The following is an 18870-nucleotide window of genomic DNA, read 5'->3' as shown; positions in this document are numbered from 1 at the left end:
GGACTCTGAGGTCAGTGCTAGTAGAACACCAAAATAAGCTGTGTTTGATGACACCATTTGGAGGCAGATTCCCTTGAATCTTTCTGTCTGCAGGAATTGCAAACCCTCTCTATTCAGCTGTCTTTAAATAGATACTTAAAGGCAGTAAAATTGAGACATATGCTCATAGAAGAATGGTATTTTTCCATACTCATACTAAATTTAATTTTTTTCTGATATTTTGACACAGTTTCAAATATTTGTCTGACACCATTTTATTTTTTTAAATTTAAGAATGAACTGCTGAATTAAGTTTTATATGCACACTTTGAACTAAGCAGTACAGTTTTCAGTTGGTGGCATATACTAAGGTATTCCTCTTAAGCAGAAGAGCAACAGGAATAAGGCTCCTATCAGTACAAAAATCTGAACTTGTGATTGAATATGCAACATTTGTTTTTTGGTGACTTCTAAGTGTCGAGTATTCATGTAATGGGAAAGCTCTTTCAATATTTTGATTTAAATAAGTAAAATATCACCCTTAATCTAGATTTGATTTCCAGTAATCTCATGGGTTAATAGAAAAAATAAAGTATGTGAACCTGTTAAAAACACCTGAAATGTATGCCTAACTGATTCTGGTTTTCCTTTGTAGGATGTTGTCTGGGGATTAAACTCTTTATTCACTGTAAGTAAATGAATATTTTTGCATATCCACTTTCTTTTTTCCTGCCTGGTTTGGTTTCAGCATCACTTAACGTGAACCTCATCTGTTGCCTCTTAAACTTAAGGTCATTATTTCCTTTGGCTTCAGTGGGTGTTCTGCAAATACGAAATCAGTTTGTGCCTTTGTTTGTATAACTAAGATTCATACAGACTGTCTGAAATGCCAGCTTTTTTTGTACATTGTTTACTTTTGGTTACAAATCTATTATGGGATATTTTGGTAATAAGTAACTTGATCTTCCACGCAGTATGAAATTCCTTCCACCAGTTTTCAGGAAATAGAAATTCATATTGCTCTGAGAAGGAATTGTGTTGTTCTTTAAAAAAGGTGTTCTTTAAAAGATTTCTCTCCTGCAGTCTCATTCCTGTTTTGAACGCTTATATTCCTGTTCAGGGGCCTCGGTAGCAACCCATAGAATTTGCATAAATCCCGACTTGTCGCAGAAATAGTGTGGTTTTGTTCAGGGATCCCATTTTGCCCCCCTTTTCCTTAGATTGATGGGAGCAAGAAACCTGTGCCTCATAATTGCAGGAGCAACTTGAAAATGGAGAGGGCAGGAAGCTGCAAAAGGCAGGCAAGATGCAACAGCTGCTTTTGCCCTACAGGTGGAGAGAAACTGTACAAAAGTTGCCCTTTTCTATGGAGTCGAAGATTGTGATTCCCTTCCACAGCCATTGCTGCTGCATAGGAAGGTCAGGAGAAAGGTACTAACTTGGTTGCCATATTTGTAGACTTTGGAAACAGCTACCCCAGCCACCCCAGGGTGTGGGGAGGAGGCTGTGAAAAAGCTCTGGATGAGGAGCATCACTGTGGGCTTCACTAGCCCCAACCTGTTTCCAGAGAGAGGAATTTCTTCCACCACTACCTGCAGGAGGAGGAGGCGGCAGAGCAGTGATTGTGCTCCCAGCACTATCGCCGAGATCATGGTGCATTTCTAAAACCTCTAGCATAGATCAAGCCAGTGACTGGCTACAATCTCCTAAGCTTTCCTGGCATCCAAAGGCTTGTTTGTTTCAACTACAACTTTGGTAAATTGATTTAGAAGATTGGAGAGCATTTGCCTTTTCAACAAAAAGTAATTGCATTTCACAGTTAGTCTCCCACTGCATGCTAAGTAACTGGAAGAAAGCGAAATCCACTGGAGGTACAAAGGAGTGTCTTTAGAGGCAGAACTGCACACAAAAATAATCCGTTAGGCAAACAGCTGCAGAGAGTGATGGTCATGGCTCAGAGACCACGGGGATTTGCCATGGCGGGTAAGAGCTGTGCTCCCTAGCTTGCCTCTTGGATTTCTGTCACACCCAGCTTCTTAAAAATAATTAGGCTTTGAAGAGCTGATGATATTGGATTGTGCTAGCCTTGCAGATTCTTTTTGTGCTTTCTTGAAGAAAGTGAGTGAAAATGAGGTGTATTGGTGTCCTGGTTTGAGTGAAATGGAAGGTTTGCTGCTTGAAAACGAGTCAGTGTGTGACACAAGCCTTTCACGCTTGTGAAGCAGTGGCATTTCACTGCTGTTGCAGACTAACCTTAAACTGGGGAAAATGATCTGGGCTGCAAGGCAGAAGGGTTGTGATTCACTGTTATTTTTTAATGATTATTCCCATTCTATCAGCATCTTGGTCTCCACTGTTTTTAACCCTGGACCCTGTCTCCTTCTGAAGTTAATATTTGAGATTAAACTGGTAGACCTGAGATTTGTTTAGACTATTTCTGCTCCCTGCCCCTGTGTGCCCTTAGCTCTTGGGGTCTTCACACTCCCTTTCCTCTGGGCCCTGTTTTTCCCATTGCACTAAAACTTTCCTGTCTGTCCAGCTCCAGGTTATATAGTTTCTTCACAGAGGGCATGAAATTGCTTTGATATAGAGATGATATTAAGGAAGCTTTTCCTGCTTTATCATCACCCTGTTTGCAGGGGGTTTTAGGGGTTTACTTTACCCTTGAACAAAAATCAACAGGAATTGTGCCTCTTGAAACTTCGAATGTTCCTTCAAAGTTTGATTTAAAACTGTCTCAGTTTTCAAATAGAAATGGATCATTGCCAGAAGGAAGTGTCATGGGGCTGTGCATGGTGTGCTGCCAGATGGGGTTGAATACCTTGCTGCTGTCATACTTCAATTGCCTTGCGATTTGGTTTGCAGTCATCAAACTCATTTGCATTTACCTTTGGCAGGGAATACCTATCAAGGTAGTGAGAAAATGCCACTATGCTTGCTGGTCTTGTTTACTTTGTTTCATTATCTTGTTCATTAGGGCTTTAGATGCCTTGTATGATGCAGTGAGTGGAAACCCTGTAACGTTCTCTATTTATTTTCCAGGATCTTTTGAATTTTGATGATCCTTTGAATATTGAGGCTGCAGAGCATCATTTGCGTGACAAGGTGAGTCAGCAGTTTATTTAAAGCATGTTGTTCCTAAACAAATACACATACTGTACTCGGCAATTCCCAGTCAGTCCTTTTAAAGCATTTGAGCTGGTACTTTGTGCAGGCAAGTGACTCACTGTATCAGCAACCAGATATTCAAACAAGATGTGGTTTATCTGGGAAAGTAAACTCGACACAGTAGCGTTACTCACCATATGCTAGAATCATTGACCATAATGTAGTCATATCCCCAAAACAGATGATCTTTTCCTTCTTGTTTCTGAGATTTTCCCTGAAGTTGTACATGTTCTGTGCAGCAATTGATAATGAATCTGTTTCGCACAGTTGCATGAGTAGCCTTTACCTTAGAAGATCTGCAGAAAGATCTCATCCTTCTCTGTCTCTTTCAAAAGGCAACTTCTTCACAACTCTGATGTTGCATGGTTTTATTAATCTACTGGCACGTTTAAAAGACAGGAGTGGAAATTTGTTTTCTTTTTACTGATCCTACTTGTTCCGTGTGTATTACGGACTGGGCAAAGCAAAACTTGGCATTGATTAGTGGCCTGATGAACATCTGTGAGATGTACCTCTCAAGTGAGATTGACCACGAAGGTAGAAGTGAACTAAAGTACTATCTTCTCCATCATATGGATCTCTGAAGTTCCATCACTTGGTGCATACACTTGGTATGTTCAACACCTCTTGTTTGAATTAAACTTTTCCAATACTTTTGCTGAAGTTAACCATAAAGATTGAAGAAAACTTCCAGTTAAATGTTCATTTAAAGAGTTCATTGAAAATACAGTCAGGCAGTACACCTAATTTATCTCTTTTTTTTCAAGAGGGAGTATCAGGACTGCAAGTTTATCTTTCTGCCTATTTTTTGTTTAATGAGATCTTGTAGCTATTCTGGTATTAGTGTTTGCAGGGCTGGGATGAGAACATAAACCTGAGTTGGGAGAAATTTAATAGAAACCTGCTCTGGAAGAGGGGTTTTGTTATATCATTTTGGCAAAGAGTGCCAGGAAGCCTTCCAAGCCATAAAACACTGGAAGTAGTCACAGAGCGGGCATACAGCCCAAGAAACAAAAGCAGCGTAGTGAAGGTAGCAGGCTGAGTAGTTTTCTTTGTTTGCATTGTTAGGCTAAATTATTCTCTAGTATCTTGCCAGGGAAATTTGTAGCTCTATGGGAATGGTGAGGCTACACAGCTATTGCTGAGTGTCAAATCTGACACTTGATTTCTTCTAACTGCCAGAGGGAAAGTGGTTAGTCTGGTGTCTGGGTAGGTTTTTGTAAGGAGAGATACTCTCACAGTACTAGTACAGTCTTGTCAGATGTGTTGAGGCTGTGATAGGCAAGCCTTGCCAGTGCTTCAAGGAAATTGTTAGACCTCAGACCAGCCAGACAGCAATGCTCTCTTCCCAAAGAGTGATGAAATATTAAGAAATTGCTATCCTGCATCTCTCAATCTCATTCAGTAATTGGAAGTCTTGGGAGTCCACAGAAAGGAAGAGTGTTACCTGCTTTTAAAAACACACCTCTGAAAAAAACAGAGCGCTGAGCACTCAAAATACATACTGCCACACTAATAGCACAGAAGCTTTTTTTTTTCTCCATGTAACAGCAGCTGTGGAAGAAGTGAAAGTGAAATTGAGTGTTTTTTTGACAGTCTTCTAAATTAAAAATATTTTTGGAACAAATATTTTTTTATTTAGTCAACTCTCAATTGTCCTCTCACAGGCATCTGTAAAATTCATATTCTTCCATGTTAACTTTTTTTTGGAGCTTATCTGAATTTCGTTTAATCCAGCACCAGGTAATGCTGGATTTTCCATAGCACGTCTTACAGCAAAATAAATTATGGCTGCCTGGAGAGAATAAATTATGCAAGGGAGAGAAATGCTGCTTTTACAATTAGCCTCAAACGATGCAGTTGCAGCACCATTTAGGTTTTTTAATTAGTTTTTTTTTCTCTCTTGGGTATAGATGTCATGTAACATAAGCACTTTGCTGTAATGTCAAACTGCTGTGGTTCTGTCCTGTCTTTTAAGAAAATACTTGCAGTGCATGGTATAATTAATATGGGAATGCTAGTGAATTTTCCTGAGACATTTTTGTGTAATACACTTATACCAATAGTGTATATGTACACATGCACACTCTACACACAAACAGATGTGCAAATATATCTATATACAGATATTTCTGTATTCAAACATCTGTGTCGAACAGATCCTGTAAGAAAATGCTTTTGGTCATTTGACAGGGTGGGAGTATATGGCCTGTAACAGCCAAAACAAATGTCGCTTGAGCAGTCTTCTGTGGCTCTCCTAGAGGAGATGAGTCAGTATTTTACTGATGTCATTTCAGATTTGAAATCCTGGAAATTCCATATGGAATCCTTTGCTGACCTTCCAGGCTAAGTGCAGCTGCCTGAGAGGTTAACAGCTAATCCTGAAGCCTGGCTCTGGTTATTGAAAATGTGAGACTGGAGTTTGTTCAGTTCCATAGACTGGTATTAAGTCATCATAAATGACTGCTGCCTTGCAGATGCTAGAAGTCACCTAATAGATACCAAATCATTATTTGTTCTTGGAAAATAGTTGTGTTGTATTTGTGTTACAGATCAGGCTAGAAGGGACGGTAATAATCTTTTCCTACATAAGGGACCTCTTCATTTTTGCATCAAATCTATGGCTTATACCTGAGCATGTAGTTGTAGCTTTTGGAAAAGTAGCCTTGTTCTAAGATGTAAAAATGATACAAAATTCAGACCTCAAGTTATGAAATCAATTGTTTTTAAAAAATTGTATCTTATCGAAGATCTGAATTAGTGAAGCTTCAGCTTCTAGCCCTTGGGGGCCTCCTTCAGCTCCAGGAAGGAGCTCTCAGTTACTGAATTTCTTCCTTTCCAGTTTCCTTCAGCCAGTGATCATCAAGTCGCTTTTGCATTATTTTTTTAAAGTATATATGCTTGTTTATGCAGCTTTAGTAATTCTGCAGGTCTTCCCCACACACTTTGCAAGATGTTGTAACTTTTCGGAAGGCTACACAATGAATTTGGGCAGAGTCATCAACCATTTTTGAAAATGCCAGATGAACGGATTATATTAATAGTCAGTCTTGCTACCCCTCTACTTACGTATCCAAAACCTACCTTCTTATCAGCTATAGAAGTGATCTAGAGGCCTGTGTTGTAATTGGTTATTTTCATCAAAAGACCTTTTCAGAGACAGAGTTTACTGTCTGCCACATTTTTCAGAGATAGGACTCCTTTATTTGTCTGCATTAAATGGTACTTTCAAGTGATTTCATCGTCATTGCAATCAATTCTGTAAGGCTCCGTTGTCATCAAGTGATGTTGGATGCTCCAAAGCTTAGTTACCCACACAGTAATCTTTTTCCATATATGCAGTAAGACAATCCCCCCTTTCAGCTTAGGAGCTCAATCTCATGTCTTGTTATGCACCTCCAAGAAGGTTCCGTCCTTTTGGTAGCCTTCTTGTCAGTATTAGGGGACTGCTTTTAGGTCCCCCAAAGCCTTCTCTCTACCAACAAACCCTGTTCCCTCAGCCTCTCCTTGCCCCGAGGCCTTCCCAGCAGGGCTCTCCACAGCCCAGCATCTGGGACTTTCCCTGTGCAGGGGCTGAGTGTGTCCCAGCGGCAGAGCTTTGCATTTTGGCCTTGATGGGCCTCCTGAGGCTGCTGTTGGCCTTTCCTCCAGCCCACGAAGGTCCCTCTAGTTAGTGGATTTGCCCTCCAGCATGTTGACTGCATCCTGTTTAGTGGCTGTGTTTCTGTAGATCTGGTGCCAATTTCCACACTCAGCCAGTTTTTAAACTAAAACCTTCTTGCAAGCTTGTTGACTGTGGCTAAAACATTCAGATAAAATTGTAGTTTCCCTTTACCCTCTCTCATTTAACTCATAATTGTTTCCAGCTTAGGAAAAGTTTGTATCGGTCATTTTTGTTATGTTACTTTTTGGAACATTCCTGGTGCCCACATTGCACTGCAGTTAGGTCCCAGTTACTGAAAGATAAGCAACCATCCTCTCTTGGTTTGGAGCTCAATAAATCAGTATGAAAAGATGATTGATGTCTCTATGTAAACTAAACAAGGTGTTTCCAGATGCTTGTAGAATCATAGAACGATTTGGGTTGGAAGGGACTTTAGAGGTCATCTAGTTCCAGCACCCCCACCATGGGCAGGGACACCTTCCACCAGACCAAGTTGCTCAAAGCCCTGTCCAGCCTGGCCTTGAACACTGCCAGGGATGGGGCATTCAGTTTTCTCACACTGGTACAATTTCATCAGTTTGGTAGTGTGAGTTTTTTTGTTGAATTTAAAGAACCGCTTACTAGTTAATTAGCTGGGACTGCTTTGGAGTTAGCGGAGAAGTCAGCCTGTCAGTAATTATGTGGATGACTGGAGCCATTAATTGTCAACTGAATCGATTCCACAGCTTTGTAAGCAGTATGCAAGTGATTAAGTTTTAATGACTACTCACTTAAAAATGATATGCTAAAAATGTAGGACTCGCTGTTTTGTACAGTGAACAAATAGAGCTCTGTTGGTTTGCTTTCTGTGGCAGCCAGGTAGGCTGAATACTGAAAGAACAAGGGTAATACAATACCAAGTCAGCCTAGTAGTTCAAGATTTGTGTATTCCTTAGCCAGAGGTGCTGTGAGTGCTGTGTCTGCTGTTTTTAGCTGAAACCTAGAAAATACTTGCCATACATAATGTCTGTCATAGTTGTTTTGAGATACTACCTCAGGACATGGCTGTGTTCCTTAAAAGTCCTTGTATTTCCTAGTAGTGTTTGCCTTTGCCAAGAAACATTTCAAAGCCATATGTGAGATACACGACAGGAAAATTCATTACACTGTGTGGCTTGAAGTAGAAACATTTTCCCTAATACTCCTTAGCTTTCTTGCTCACCTAGGTCTGCCATATCAAGAGTGCTAATGCTGTGTCCTGTTTTAGTTTTATTTACCTTGTATATGTTGTATTTGGTGCACTTCAAGAGGCTAAAGCAATTTTTGTCATCCTGCAAATTAGGAGGCATGAATTAGTTGTTCATCCATGCAGTCTTGAGTTGTTTTAATAGGAGAAGCTGAGAAACATCACCCAGTGTTAATTTCCTGCATGATCTTTCCATCTTCTCAGTGAAACTTATCTGGGAGTATTCAGTGCATGGAAATGCTTCTTGCTGTGTCATTGCAAAAGAGTGAGATAGATGGCACTCTGGAAGGGATTTTTTTCAGTCTTGTGAAAAGCATGTCTTCTTTCATGGGACCTTACCAGCAGGTGTGAAGTGCCAAAGCTGAGAAATCTAATCAGAGGCAGTGTGCATTTGCCAAGGATCAATCTTAAACACAAACTTCTAAATTAGTTCCATGAGCCCTGATTTTATTTGCATCTTCCTTGGAAAGCAGCAATACATTTTTCCAATTACAGAGTGCAGGAATGTAGTGAACAGTAGGAGTGTCGACTCTTTTCGCTGCCTCCAGGTAACTGGCGATTGCATCAATAGAAGATAACTAATGCCATGCTTTTGTGGCCTTCTCTTTGCTTGCCCCAGGCAGAGGAATGAGGGCTGTTGTAAGACTCAGTGTAATTATTGCTGGAAACACCCAGTTGCTCCTGGATGCAGAGGGGTCAGTGTGCTGCTTCCCACAGGTACTCCAGGTGCCAGCCATCCTGATTTGTCCCTGCATTGTTCTATTTCCCAGTTGTCTGGCTTAAAGAACATGCAGCACGACAGACCTATGTAAAAGGAGTCTTGGCTTTGTCTTTTTTTCCCCTAGCTATCTTCTGCTGCTGTCAGCAAAGGCAGTTTTAATTGTTTCCCTGCCTTTTCCATGGCTAGATCAGTAGCAAAGCTTGTAGCTAGTTTTTTGATACTTTAATGATGAATTGTTTGACATTTGTGTGGGGTAGTTGGTTCTGGCCCAGGTTTTAAAAAGCATGGGTTTTAACTGTAGCTGCCGAAATTTAGCAGCTCTGGTTGTCACTGACTGTATGTCTAGTCCATCTGTCTTCAGTCAGCTTTATAAGCTGCCAGGATGTTGTTTGTAGACATTGTGATTTTATTTTGAGGGAGGTGGGTTGTACATGTGTAAGAATATTATGGTGAAAATGCAGGAGAGTTGGAATTTGAATATAACATCCTGCAGTTCATGACTCTGGACAATTCATGGTGTGCTTATGGCTGTAGCCTTTGTAGTTTGTAGTTCTTATGGTCTTCAGTTTTTAGTAGATCATCCTCACAGTTGTTGTTTCTAGACCTGCTCAAATCATGTCATTCTGATTCCTCACCACAGTAATACTAGCACACCAGCAAAAATCCTCCAGAAGACACTAAGTATAGTATCGCCAGCCTCAAATCACCTGGGACAACGCTATATTTTCATGAACTGCAGCCTCAGATACATCACAGTCAAGTGCTGGCAGCAGTGATAATGTGTGGCCAGAAGCTACTGGGGAAGAGGGGTGTTGGGGCAGAATTTTCCTTGTCACTTGCATGCTGCTGTGATGGCTATTGAATCTTTTTTTTTTTTACCCAAGAAAATATATTACTGCTTGGCTTTTGCTATTTTATTTTATTAAAGGCTTCTCTTGGTAATAAAGAAAATAAGGATTTTGTTTCAGGATTGTTTCTGTTGAGATGGATTTGTAATGTTCACGGTGTTACAGAGTCTGAAGCTGCCCCTTAAGGTTTCCTCTTAGGATTTTAATTGCCCTACATAGCATTAGTTCCTTAGGAAATTAGGCTTAAAGGTAAAGTCTCTCCTCAATTGCTTGCAGTCTTCGGAGGTTGTTCTAATGAGTCTTCTGGGATGAACGTTTTCCTTGAATTGCTGTTGTCTTGTCTTTACAAGTGAGAGCACTAATCTAATTTCATTAGAAATGCCATTGATAATTAGGACAGTTGCTGGCTACATTTTTCACTGAAGAGCTTTTTATTACCTTTCAGAATTGTATGCAGTGTCCTTAAATAGCAAACACTTTAGGATTTTCATAGAATAATCTTCATTTCTCAAACCCTTCGTTGGGCAACTGGGCAAGAACCAGCAGCACCTGATAAAATGCCAGTGCTGGGGCCAGATTCTGGAGAGGACATTAATGTATCTTCTGCAAACAGGCAAGTCATTGAAAAAGAAAGTTATCAGCAAGAGGTCTGCTTGTAAGTAAGGATTCTAAGAAAGAAACAAATACAGGTATATCTGTAGAAGATCTTCAGGCATCCCTTTGAAAATAAAGTTGAATTTCCCCCCAGATTGTCTCTCTGCATCAAAAACTGTCATTGCCGAGCATAACCTTGTTAATTCTGGAGCCACCAAGAACCAGCAACAACTTGAAACTGTAAAACTTCTTTTTCACTTAGAGTGATTTCATCCTTGCTGGGTTTTTTTTGCTTGTGGACTTTTTTTTTTTTTTACATCGGAAACTACTAAGTCTGGCTTGTGAAGCATGTTGTCAGAGTGGGAAAGGGTTACCGTTCTTCTGTCGCACTTCAGGTTTTATCAAACTCTGTAAACCAATCTGCCACATAGGAAAGCACAGGGCGCTCAGTCTTTCTGAGCTACCCTGCAGGGTGCTAAATGCAGAAGCTGGTAGATTTTGGATCTTCATCTCTGCTGAAGTTTAGAGTAATTTTGTCCTCAGACTGATAATGCCTTCAGACAGTTAAAAGTCCCAGAGCTCGCTGCCCGTGTATTATTTCAGATTTGATCCTTTGAAGGACTCTTCCAAAATAATGTCATGGCTTTTTATCACTTTTATCCTCTGGCTTCTTATTTATGTGCTTCTACATAATAAGGGCATAATTACATTTAGATTTAAGACTACCTTGAAAATCCATTTTTCTGTGTAGCTTTGAAACGAAATAGTTTCTTCAAATTTGGATTCTTCTTGATCTATTGTCGTTGATCACTTTGAAGTTAGTTTTCATCTATTAATGCAATTTCATATATCAGAAGATTGGTCTGTTTGAAATGTTATTTGGTGCATCTGAATGAAAAGCATGATGTAAATGCTAGCAAGTTGCAGGTATGTTGGATTCCCTAAGCAGACAAACAGTAACACAAAACAAAATTAAAACTGGAAAGTTTGGAAAACAATACTCATTATCTGTATTACTTCCTCAGCTCTTCTGGTTTAAAGTAATTAATTTCATTGAACTTACTGTAACTTCTCTGTTTCTCTATCATACCTGCTCTTTTTCATTATCATTTTTATATCAAAGGCATTTGAGTACTTAGCTTGCTTAGTTCCTGCAGTGATTCTTCTTGCTCAGAAGGGATCAGGTCTTTTCCCTTGCCACTTCTCCAGAACCATCCCAACCTTCACGGAAACAGAGCAGCTGGCAGTGGCTGCCAGCCAGCACAGGCTCCTTTGCTTGCAGGTCAGCATCTTCAATGCAGATCACCACCTTTGCTTATTGAAACAACTGAGTAATGCGAACTATTGCCCTTCACTTGAGACACTAGCTAACATCTGTGTTGGAAATGAATGAAGCATCTGCAGGAGGATTCTAATGAATAACATATTTTTTTTCCTTACATCCAAACTCCTTAGGCTTGGCATTTTTGTTTTTTATCTTTAGCTTTATGTAAAACTCAAGTACAGAGTGGCTTAGTTGTTTGAACTTAGGCTACAAAGGTACCGTGACCATTGCAGGGAATGCATCATTTAGCGCATTAACTTTTCTCGCATGAAGCATTTGGGTTGGTTCACCTCTTCGTAAATGGAGACCGATTGACCTGCAAGAAATTTTCTTCCAGCTTTGAGTTAATTGGGTTTGTGTGGCTAGAAGCAAAAGCTTTCCTGGGATGTTCTTCACTGGGTTTTCTACTTGCTAAATTTATTTCTTAGAAGTAAATTTCTTGAAATAAATCTGTCTGAGATTTAGAAATATTATACACTGATCTGTAGTGAATGTTGGCAAATTTGGGTGCAAAACTGTTTGGATAGTACTCAGCAAAATTGTCCAAGATTCTGTAAAAGACATTTCAATATAAAATATTTATATAAAAATATAATAAATAAAATCTCATGGTCTACATATGCTGCATCTTGTCACTGTACATTTCAGAGGAGATATTTGCGGTAAAAAGCGCTAAGAATAGCTCTAAACAGGCATTTTGTTTTCCTGATAGATATGAATTATGTGAAATAGCTGTGGTTCTTTCATGGGTGATGTTCCTTGAAGAAATTGAAAACAGTTGAAATGGTTTTATTTTGCAAAGTAGTTAAAAGCATATGAGTAGTTCAGGTCAAATAACAGCTCTCTGTTACCCAAGTTTATATTCTGTTTCTATCTGAATGGTTGTTTCTTTATTGGGTTGGGTCCAGGCAGTGCACTCGAAAGGTTTTTTTTTAATGGCAAGCTCTTTTTCTAGTGCCTTCCCCAAGGAATTTTTTTAAAATAATTTCATTTAATTCCTTAATGCATTGGTTTTAGTTCAGTTGTTTTTGTCAAACTTATCACCCTCTACAGCAACTTCCCATCACAGCCATAACCTTTCTTAAACTTTCCCAGTTTCCCAAACACATCCCTATGAAATTTTGTGTGCAGACAGTGCTAATGATATTTGAAGAATTCTGATCATTACTATTTTCATTTTTTAAGCTCAGATGCCTAAAGTTTTGTAATGGTTCAAGGTAGCTAGAAAATGAGCTTTAGAATAGAGAAATTATTTTGAAAACATTTACCTGAAGTTCATTTCAGGTGGTCTTTAAAAAAAAAAAAGAAAGTATTTTGTTGTTATTAATGTGTTTGAGCTGGTGCTAGAGGAGCAATCATGCATGAAGTCCATTGTCTAGTTGCTCATGAGATGAGGAGCAGTTTCTTGTCCTCACCCTGCCTGTTTTAACTGCAGGGGGACATGGTGGAGAGAAGTGATGGAGCATGAAAAAGTGACTTGTGTTGTCACACTACACAGTACAGAGAGAAAACCTATATTTGCCGTTTTATGAAAGGTGGCTTACTGGTTTTTCTTTGCACTGCTTGCCTGAAGCTTGAAGTCACAGAGAGGAGATGAGATGCACCTCTGAGTCAAGGTTTCCCCAGAGTTGGCAATACTCTTCCCCCACCACAGCCACTGGAAGAGTTGCCATGGGGAAGCAGTAGATCTAGCTAGACATCACGGCTCTTCTTTCTGTTTGATGTGGGAGGCTCTTCAGTCCCTCCTACCAGATTTTACTGAAGAGACTTCTGACTAAATTATCTTTTACGCTTCATTGCAGTGACCTTGACAGCTGTGTTGGGTGGAAATGCTTTTAATTAAAGCAGACACTTTTGAGCTTGGCTAAAGAGGCAGTTGTGTCCTTTGGTAGCTCTTCTGTGCTGTGTTGCCCTTGTTGCTTTTTCACTAAGTAGCATTTCCTGCATACGTGGTCCAGGTGAAGCCTACTAGGTGTTGTGGAAACATCTGGCTAGATACTCATGTTTAGAAGAAATGATTTACAATGACCCTGTGTCCGATCTGGAAATCGTCACTACAGCATGCATGCTTGCAAGTGGAAGACGCTTTTTTTTCTATTTATATTTATATATAACTATTATTATAGTATTACTGGCACAACTATTGCCCTGTTGCCTCTCTTAGTACTGCACAGGCTTTTCCTACTTGTGGGACATGAGTGAGATTTAAAAGGTCAGTATGGTTTTGTGATCCTCCCTTTCCCCAGCTTTACAAGCTTACCTATGCAGGTCAGAATACATTAGAGTCTATCTTCCAAGATGTATCTGTTATGTCTTTTGCTTATTTGAATGCCAGGCTCTGTCCTGTAGTCCCTCACTGAAAACAGCCAACTGTTAGATGCTTTGAAGTTTCACTAAATTATTTTTAAGGAATTATAAAATGAACATGTTCTTGTATTGTTTTCAGTTTGTTCCCTAAGTCCTGGCCAATAACATAATGGTATAACAAACTGAAAGCTGAAAATGTTTTAATAATAAACCTGTGCTTTCATCTGTTAAGCCAACTGAATGGAGAATGTAGACATCAAAACATATTTGACAGCCTCTTCAAAATATTGGGAAAGCATCTGTATCAGTTATTGGCAGGGCAGAAGGATCAGACTGGAGTTTGACACTTTTTGTAGTAGCTTGAAAGAGACAGGTCAGTCATAGTGTGCATCTAAATGTGCAAAGTGTGGGGTGCCCTCAGCTTCTCCTTCAATTAAAAATGGATTGAGACCATTCAGAGTTTTTCAGGATGAGTCTTTAGTTTTACATAGATATTGTAGTAGCTATTCCACAAAATAGCATTAGCTAACTGCCTTTCCTTCATTTCAGCGTGGCACATGAAAATGTATTTAACTATTCCTGCAAGACCCAGGGGTGTATTGAAGTGTGAATACAGATTATCTGCCATTCGTTCCTGTCTTCTGTATGCAAGAACAAAGGCTGATCGCAGTACGGAGAGAGATTACAAGCTGTTAGTGACATGCTGGGTTAACATACCCTAATGTAATCTTGAATAAATGAATGGAGATAAAAACAAAATGTAACTTTTCTGTTACTGGAAGGATACAATATAATATCCAGCTGCAATGTGATGTAGGTAGCATGGTATTTTGCTAATTGTGCAGGGAGTTATGAGATCTGGCACATCACGTTACTGGCCTGTTTTCTGCTGCATGCTTGTCAGTAACCTCAAATTCATGACTGACAGCTCTGTGCTGCTTGCTTGGATTTCTGCCTTTATCAGATTTATTTTGTAATTTATTAAGGCAGCGTAGTTTCCTGCTCTAAAATGACTCGAGGAGAGACAGATGCAGGCACACCTGTCACAGAAGTAATGTGGGAGAGTTTTGGTATGAGCAAAGTCAAAAAACAGAGTCAAGAAGTGTCTTCCACCTTATGTAGAGTACCTGGTGGTGCTGGCTGTTTCTTGATTAAAGGGAGTGATTCTTTAGTTGCACTCTTCTGTATCCAGAGCATGAGCCTTTGCTAGTGCTTTTGGGTATGGTGTCTGATGGCTCACTTGACACAGCAGGAAGGGATAACATCTGAGAGCATCTTGTTTGTTTGTGTTCTTGGCTACGAAACCAAGTCTGCATACACACCAAGGAAGGGTAGCACTCTGAATATTTGTTAGTCTGAAATTCCATTTGATGACCTGTTGAATGTGGTGTATGAAAGTGGTAGATCAGCAATAAACAATTTTTTCTGGACTTACTTTCCAGTCAGTGCTGACTTCAAAAATTACCTTGTTTAGCCTGACGTTCATTTTGGCAAAGTAAATGGAGAGAAGTGGGTTTCTTATAGCTGCCAAATGAAGTGTTGTCAGGGAATGGGTCCCTTCTATGGATTCCAGCCCTGTGTTGGCAGACTTAGAAGGAAACTATCTAAAACTTCAGCTTGTCATCATGTACTAACTACCTTGTCAGTAGTGTGAATATTCAGTAACAAAATCTGTAAGCCCAGAATTACTTTTTTTTGGTGCCTGGAAAGAGCTTTATTTCAATAGTAAAACATATACTGTGTAACTTGCAGATTTCTTTCCATGTTACATGTTTCACTACCGAGTGAAAGCTACAAGTAAGTTACTACTTTTGAGCCAATGGTCTTCTGTTGAGTGTATGGATTGACCATAGCCACCATCCTTATACATATGTGGGTCATTTGGCCAGCCCTATCCGTTGGAGTCAGCAGTTGTTGACATTGACATTAATTTCAGCAGATTTTGTACTGGTTTTACCACTGGAAAAAAATTAGACTTTCGATGAGTTTTTTAGGAACAATTTAACAGCTATTTTTGCCCAGAGCCCTTTAATCAAGGGCTTTAATCCCACTGGATTTTCTCATCTGAGGCTATTGTAAGGATGCTGGTTATTACATGCTGCCTTCTCTGATTAGGTAGTACTCTCCACTATGTCAGCTTATGACCAGGCACTCTATAATTTTGTGCTTAAATTACAGATACTTGTCCTGGAATATTGGGCAGTTGCTTTTTCTGTGTTTTGTTTGGCTGTGACAACAGAAGCAAACCTTAATGGTGCTGCTGACCAAAAGAACCCTGATGGGATACATGCTCACCAGCAGTGAAATCTACAGGGACGAGATACTGAACAATTGCTGTAGCTGTAGGTAGCTGTGTTTCTTGTGTTACTGCAGTGAAGTACTCATCTAATGGGGTATTAGCATATCACTCAACTAAAAATAAGTCCTTTATAACTTCCAAAGTGCTTGTTGTAGAAAACAACAGCTGCTTTTGATTCTTTAGTATCATTGAGCATATGAACCTGTGAGCTGAAATCCTTCTTGAAAAATAAATAGGAATTACATTTAATAGGAGGAAGAGGCAGTAGACGAGGTTCGGACATACTTTGAATATTCTGTTTGTTTCATATTGTCTGAAAGTTCACAGGTGTCTGTCTGCAAAGCTTAAATAGGTAGATAACTCTGGAAGATCTAAACAACAAAGATGATCCTTTGGTTTCAGACTCTTATTTGCTTCATCAGGAATGAAAATGAATGTTTCACAACTGCAAATTTGGGGTTTTTTTCTCCATTGCCTGCAGTTAAGCCAGGCTTTTTACCTTGTCTTGATTTTTCTTACAATGATTTCTAGTAATTCTAAGTGATTTCATTTTGATATCTTTAATAATAAACTGAAGAAATGGATTTAAAGAAAAATAGGGATTTGTTTTGTTACTTTCAGTATCATGAAGCTGGTTGATACTGATTTACAGTAGAATTTGTAGATATGTTTGACACTAGAATAGGATATGATGTCTATGAATTTAGTTTGATCATCTAGCATTGCAATTTTGATCACAGTTTCTTTGAGACGGGACTTAAATTTACACAAAATGCCAGAAACCTGAAGCAGATGAAGACACGTTATCATGACAAGAGGATGCAGTTACCTTCTCTCTGCCAAAGTATCAAGGGCCATAGATACTTGGGTATTCTCAGTTTACTTTAAGTCAATTTGAGTAAATTAACTCCAAGTTAAATTTGAGATCTAATGCCTAGCTCTTATTTTAGGGTGTTTCATCGGTGGAAACAAAGCACACCAATGAAGAGCTCATTGTGTTTTTTGCTACTTTGCTAGTGGGAACCTAGTGATGTAGAGAGGGAAATGATTCACCCCAGGTAGGACAATAAAGCAGTGGGGATCTGGACATTCATTTGGTTCCTCTTAGCATACCCTGCATTTAATATATTAAACACCCTGGCATTTAAATTGCATTCTGTTTCTTATCTTTTCCTTAATTTTTACTTGAATGTGTCTCAGTCTTGCTGTAATGATCCTACACAGACAACTTTTCTCAGCTATTTTCTCTCTGCTCTGGCAAGTTCAATTTGGAAGGGGTAAAGATAGACCACTTTGCTCTGCTCTGCTGCCCTTCTTGCTTCTAGGTGCTAAAGGTTCCCATTACACAGAAAAGCTAAAATGCACCAAGGCAGAAGCAACCAATTTTGCAATCTAAGCTTGACATTCTACTACTTTTATCTGCCTGCAAAATAAATCCTTTTTCTGATTTTTAGAACTGAGATTGGATTGTGATTTAAATCAGCATTGCATTGCACTGACTGCAGTCACAGCTGAGACTCTAGGGCTTTTCTTTCTTATGTCTTAAGCTTCAACCCTACAGCCAGCCCATATTTGTGATGAAATAGAGTAGAGAATGTTTGGCAAGGAAGTCAGTGCAAGTCTTAAGTTGGAGTCTCTAACAGTAAGTAATTTTCGTGTCTGAATTGGCTCAGATAGCCGTTCTTCCTTGAGGAGCCCTTCTTTGGCACTGTGTAACACTGACAAAAAGAGGATTCACCCAGATTTTTGAAACTGTTCTGCTTGTGCTGCTCAGAGGAGAGTTGCTCTTAATTGCTTGGCAGTGGCTTCACACAGTTCATTTATCCTTGTGATGAGTGGTTACTCATCCATAGTATAATTACTATATTCTACAGTCAGTCCCACCTATAATTCATTGGCTGAAAGGAAATTCTCTCATGTGTGATTAAAATCTGTGGCCATCTTTTTAAAAATAAAAATAAAGGCTGCCATCAGGAGGATAACTTCCTGAACAAAGCAGTATAGTACAGATATTTACTAAAATACATGAAATTTTTTTGCCTTGATCATTAGAAGCAATCAATTCAACATGATTGATGTAAATTATTGTAAGTGCGGAGAGATACAGAACTGCAGGGCACTTCAGCTTTAAAGTAATTTTTTTATTAAAGTTTCCTAGACTGTAAAACTGTAATTGGGTAGGAGAAGGGGGGGGAACCCATCCATATGTTACAAGCTAAACAGTCTGGTCTTGAACATACTGGAATGTGAGATAATAGTAATTAGATGTAGAACAAAAGGGTTTCTGTGGAGCTGAGAGTAAAAGAATTACTGAGTTGACAAGCCCGACACATTCCTCCTCCGTTCCTCAAGACTAAAAATTATACTTTTAACAAAATGTTCCTATGTTTGGTGCATCACTGTAGTATGGATAGATGTGTCAACCTCAGTGCCACTATCGTATTTGACGGATTTCTGTTTTCTATACTTGCACTTCTCTGATAAAAATTGGATATTGTTTTGGAGTCTGTCAGTCTAATACTCTTCTAACAGCAGCAGAATAATTGGAAGAAATATAAAATTATAGATAATGAAGTTGATAAGGAGACACTAGAAAACTTGGCTAGGCAGCTGACAGGCTACATGAAAATAAGCTTGTGTTTTTAATGTAACTGCAAGTTAAAGGTCTTAATTTTTTCTTTCTTGCGCCCAGCATAACAAAATGATTCTGAATCACTGTAGGAGGTGTGTTTTTTCTTTAA

General features: G+C 39.2%; 1 protein-coding gene across 13 annotated transcripts in view; it reads left to right on the top strand.

Annotated features, from left to right (window-relative positions):
- UBE2F (ubiquitin conjugating enzyme E2 F (putative)) overlaps positions 1–18870 on the top strand; it is a 90600-nt gene that overhangs the window by 58398 nt on the left and 13332 nt on the right. For 9 of the 13 annotated variants that reach the window (XR_003558757.2, XM_055718158.1, XM_055718159.1 and 6 more), the window contains 2 exons: positions 635–667; positions 3022–3084. Coding sequence is in view for 12 of the 13 variants with exons in the window: in XM_055718158.1 (XP_055574133.1) it covers positions 635–667; positions 3022–3084 (96 nt within the window). In the remaining variant the exon portion in view is untranslated. Of the gene's footprint in view, positions 1–634; positions 668–3021; positions 3085–17079; positions 17188–18870 lie in introns of all 13 variants that reach the window. The other 4 variants (XM_027800801.2, XM_055718156.1, XM_027800795.2 and 1 more) reach the window with 3 other exon arrangements.

Source organism: Falco cherrug, chromosome 8 (genome assembly GCF_023634085.1).
Source record: "Falco cherrug isolate bFalChe1 chromosome 8, bFalChe1.pri, whole genome shotgun sequence".
NCBI lineage: Eukaryota > Metazoa > Chordata > Aves > Falconiformes > Falconidae > Falco > Falco cherrug.
Note: the sequence above shows the minus strand (reverse complement) of the source record. Positions and strands in the feature narration are given on the sequence as shown.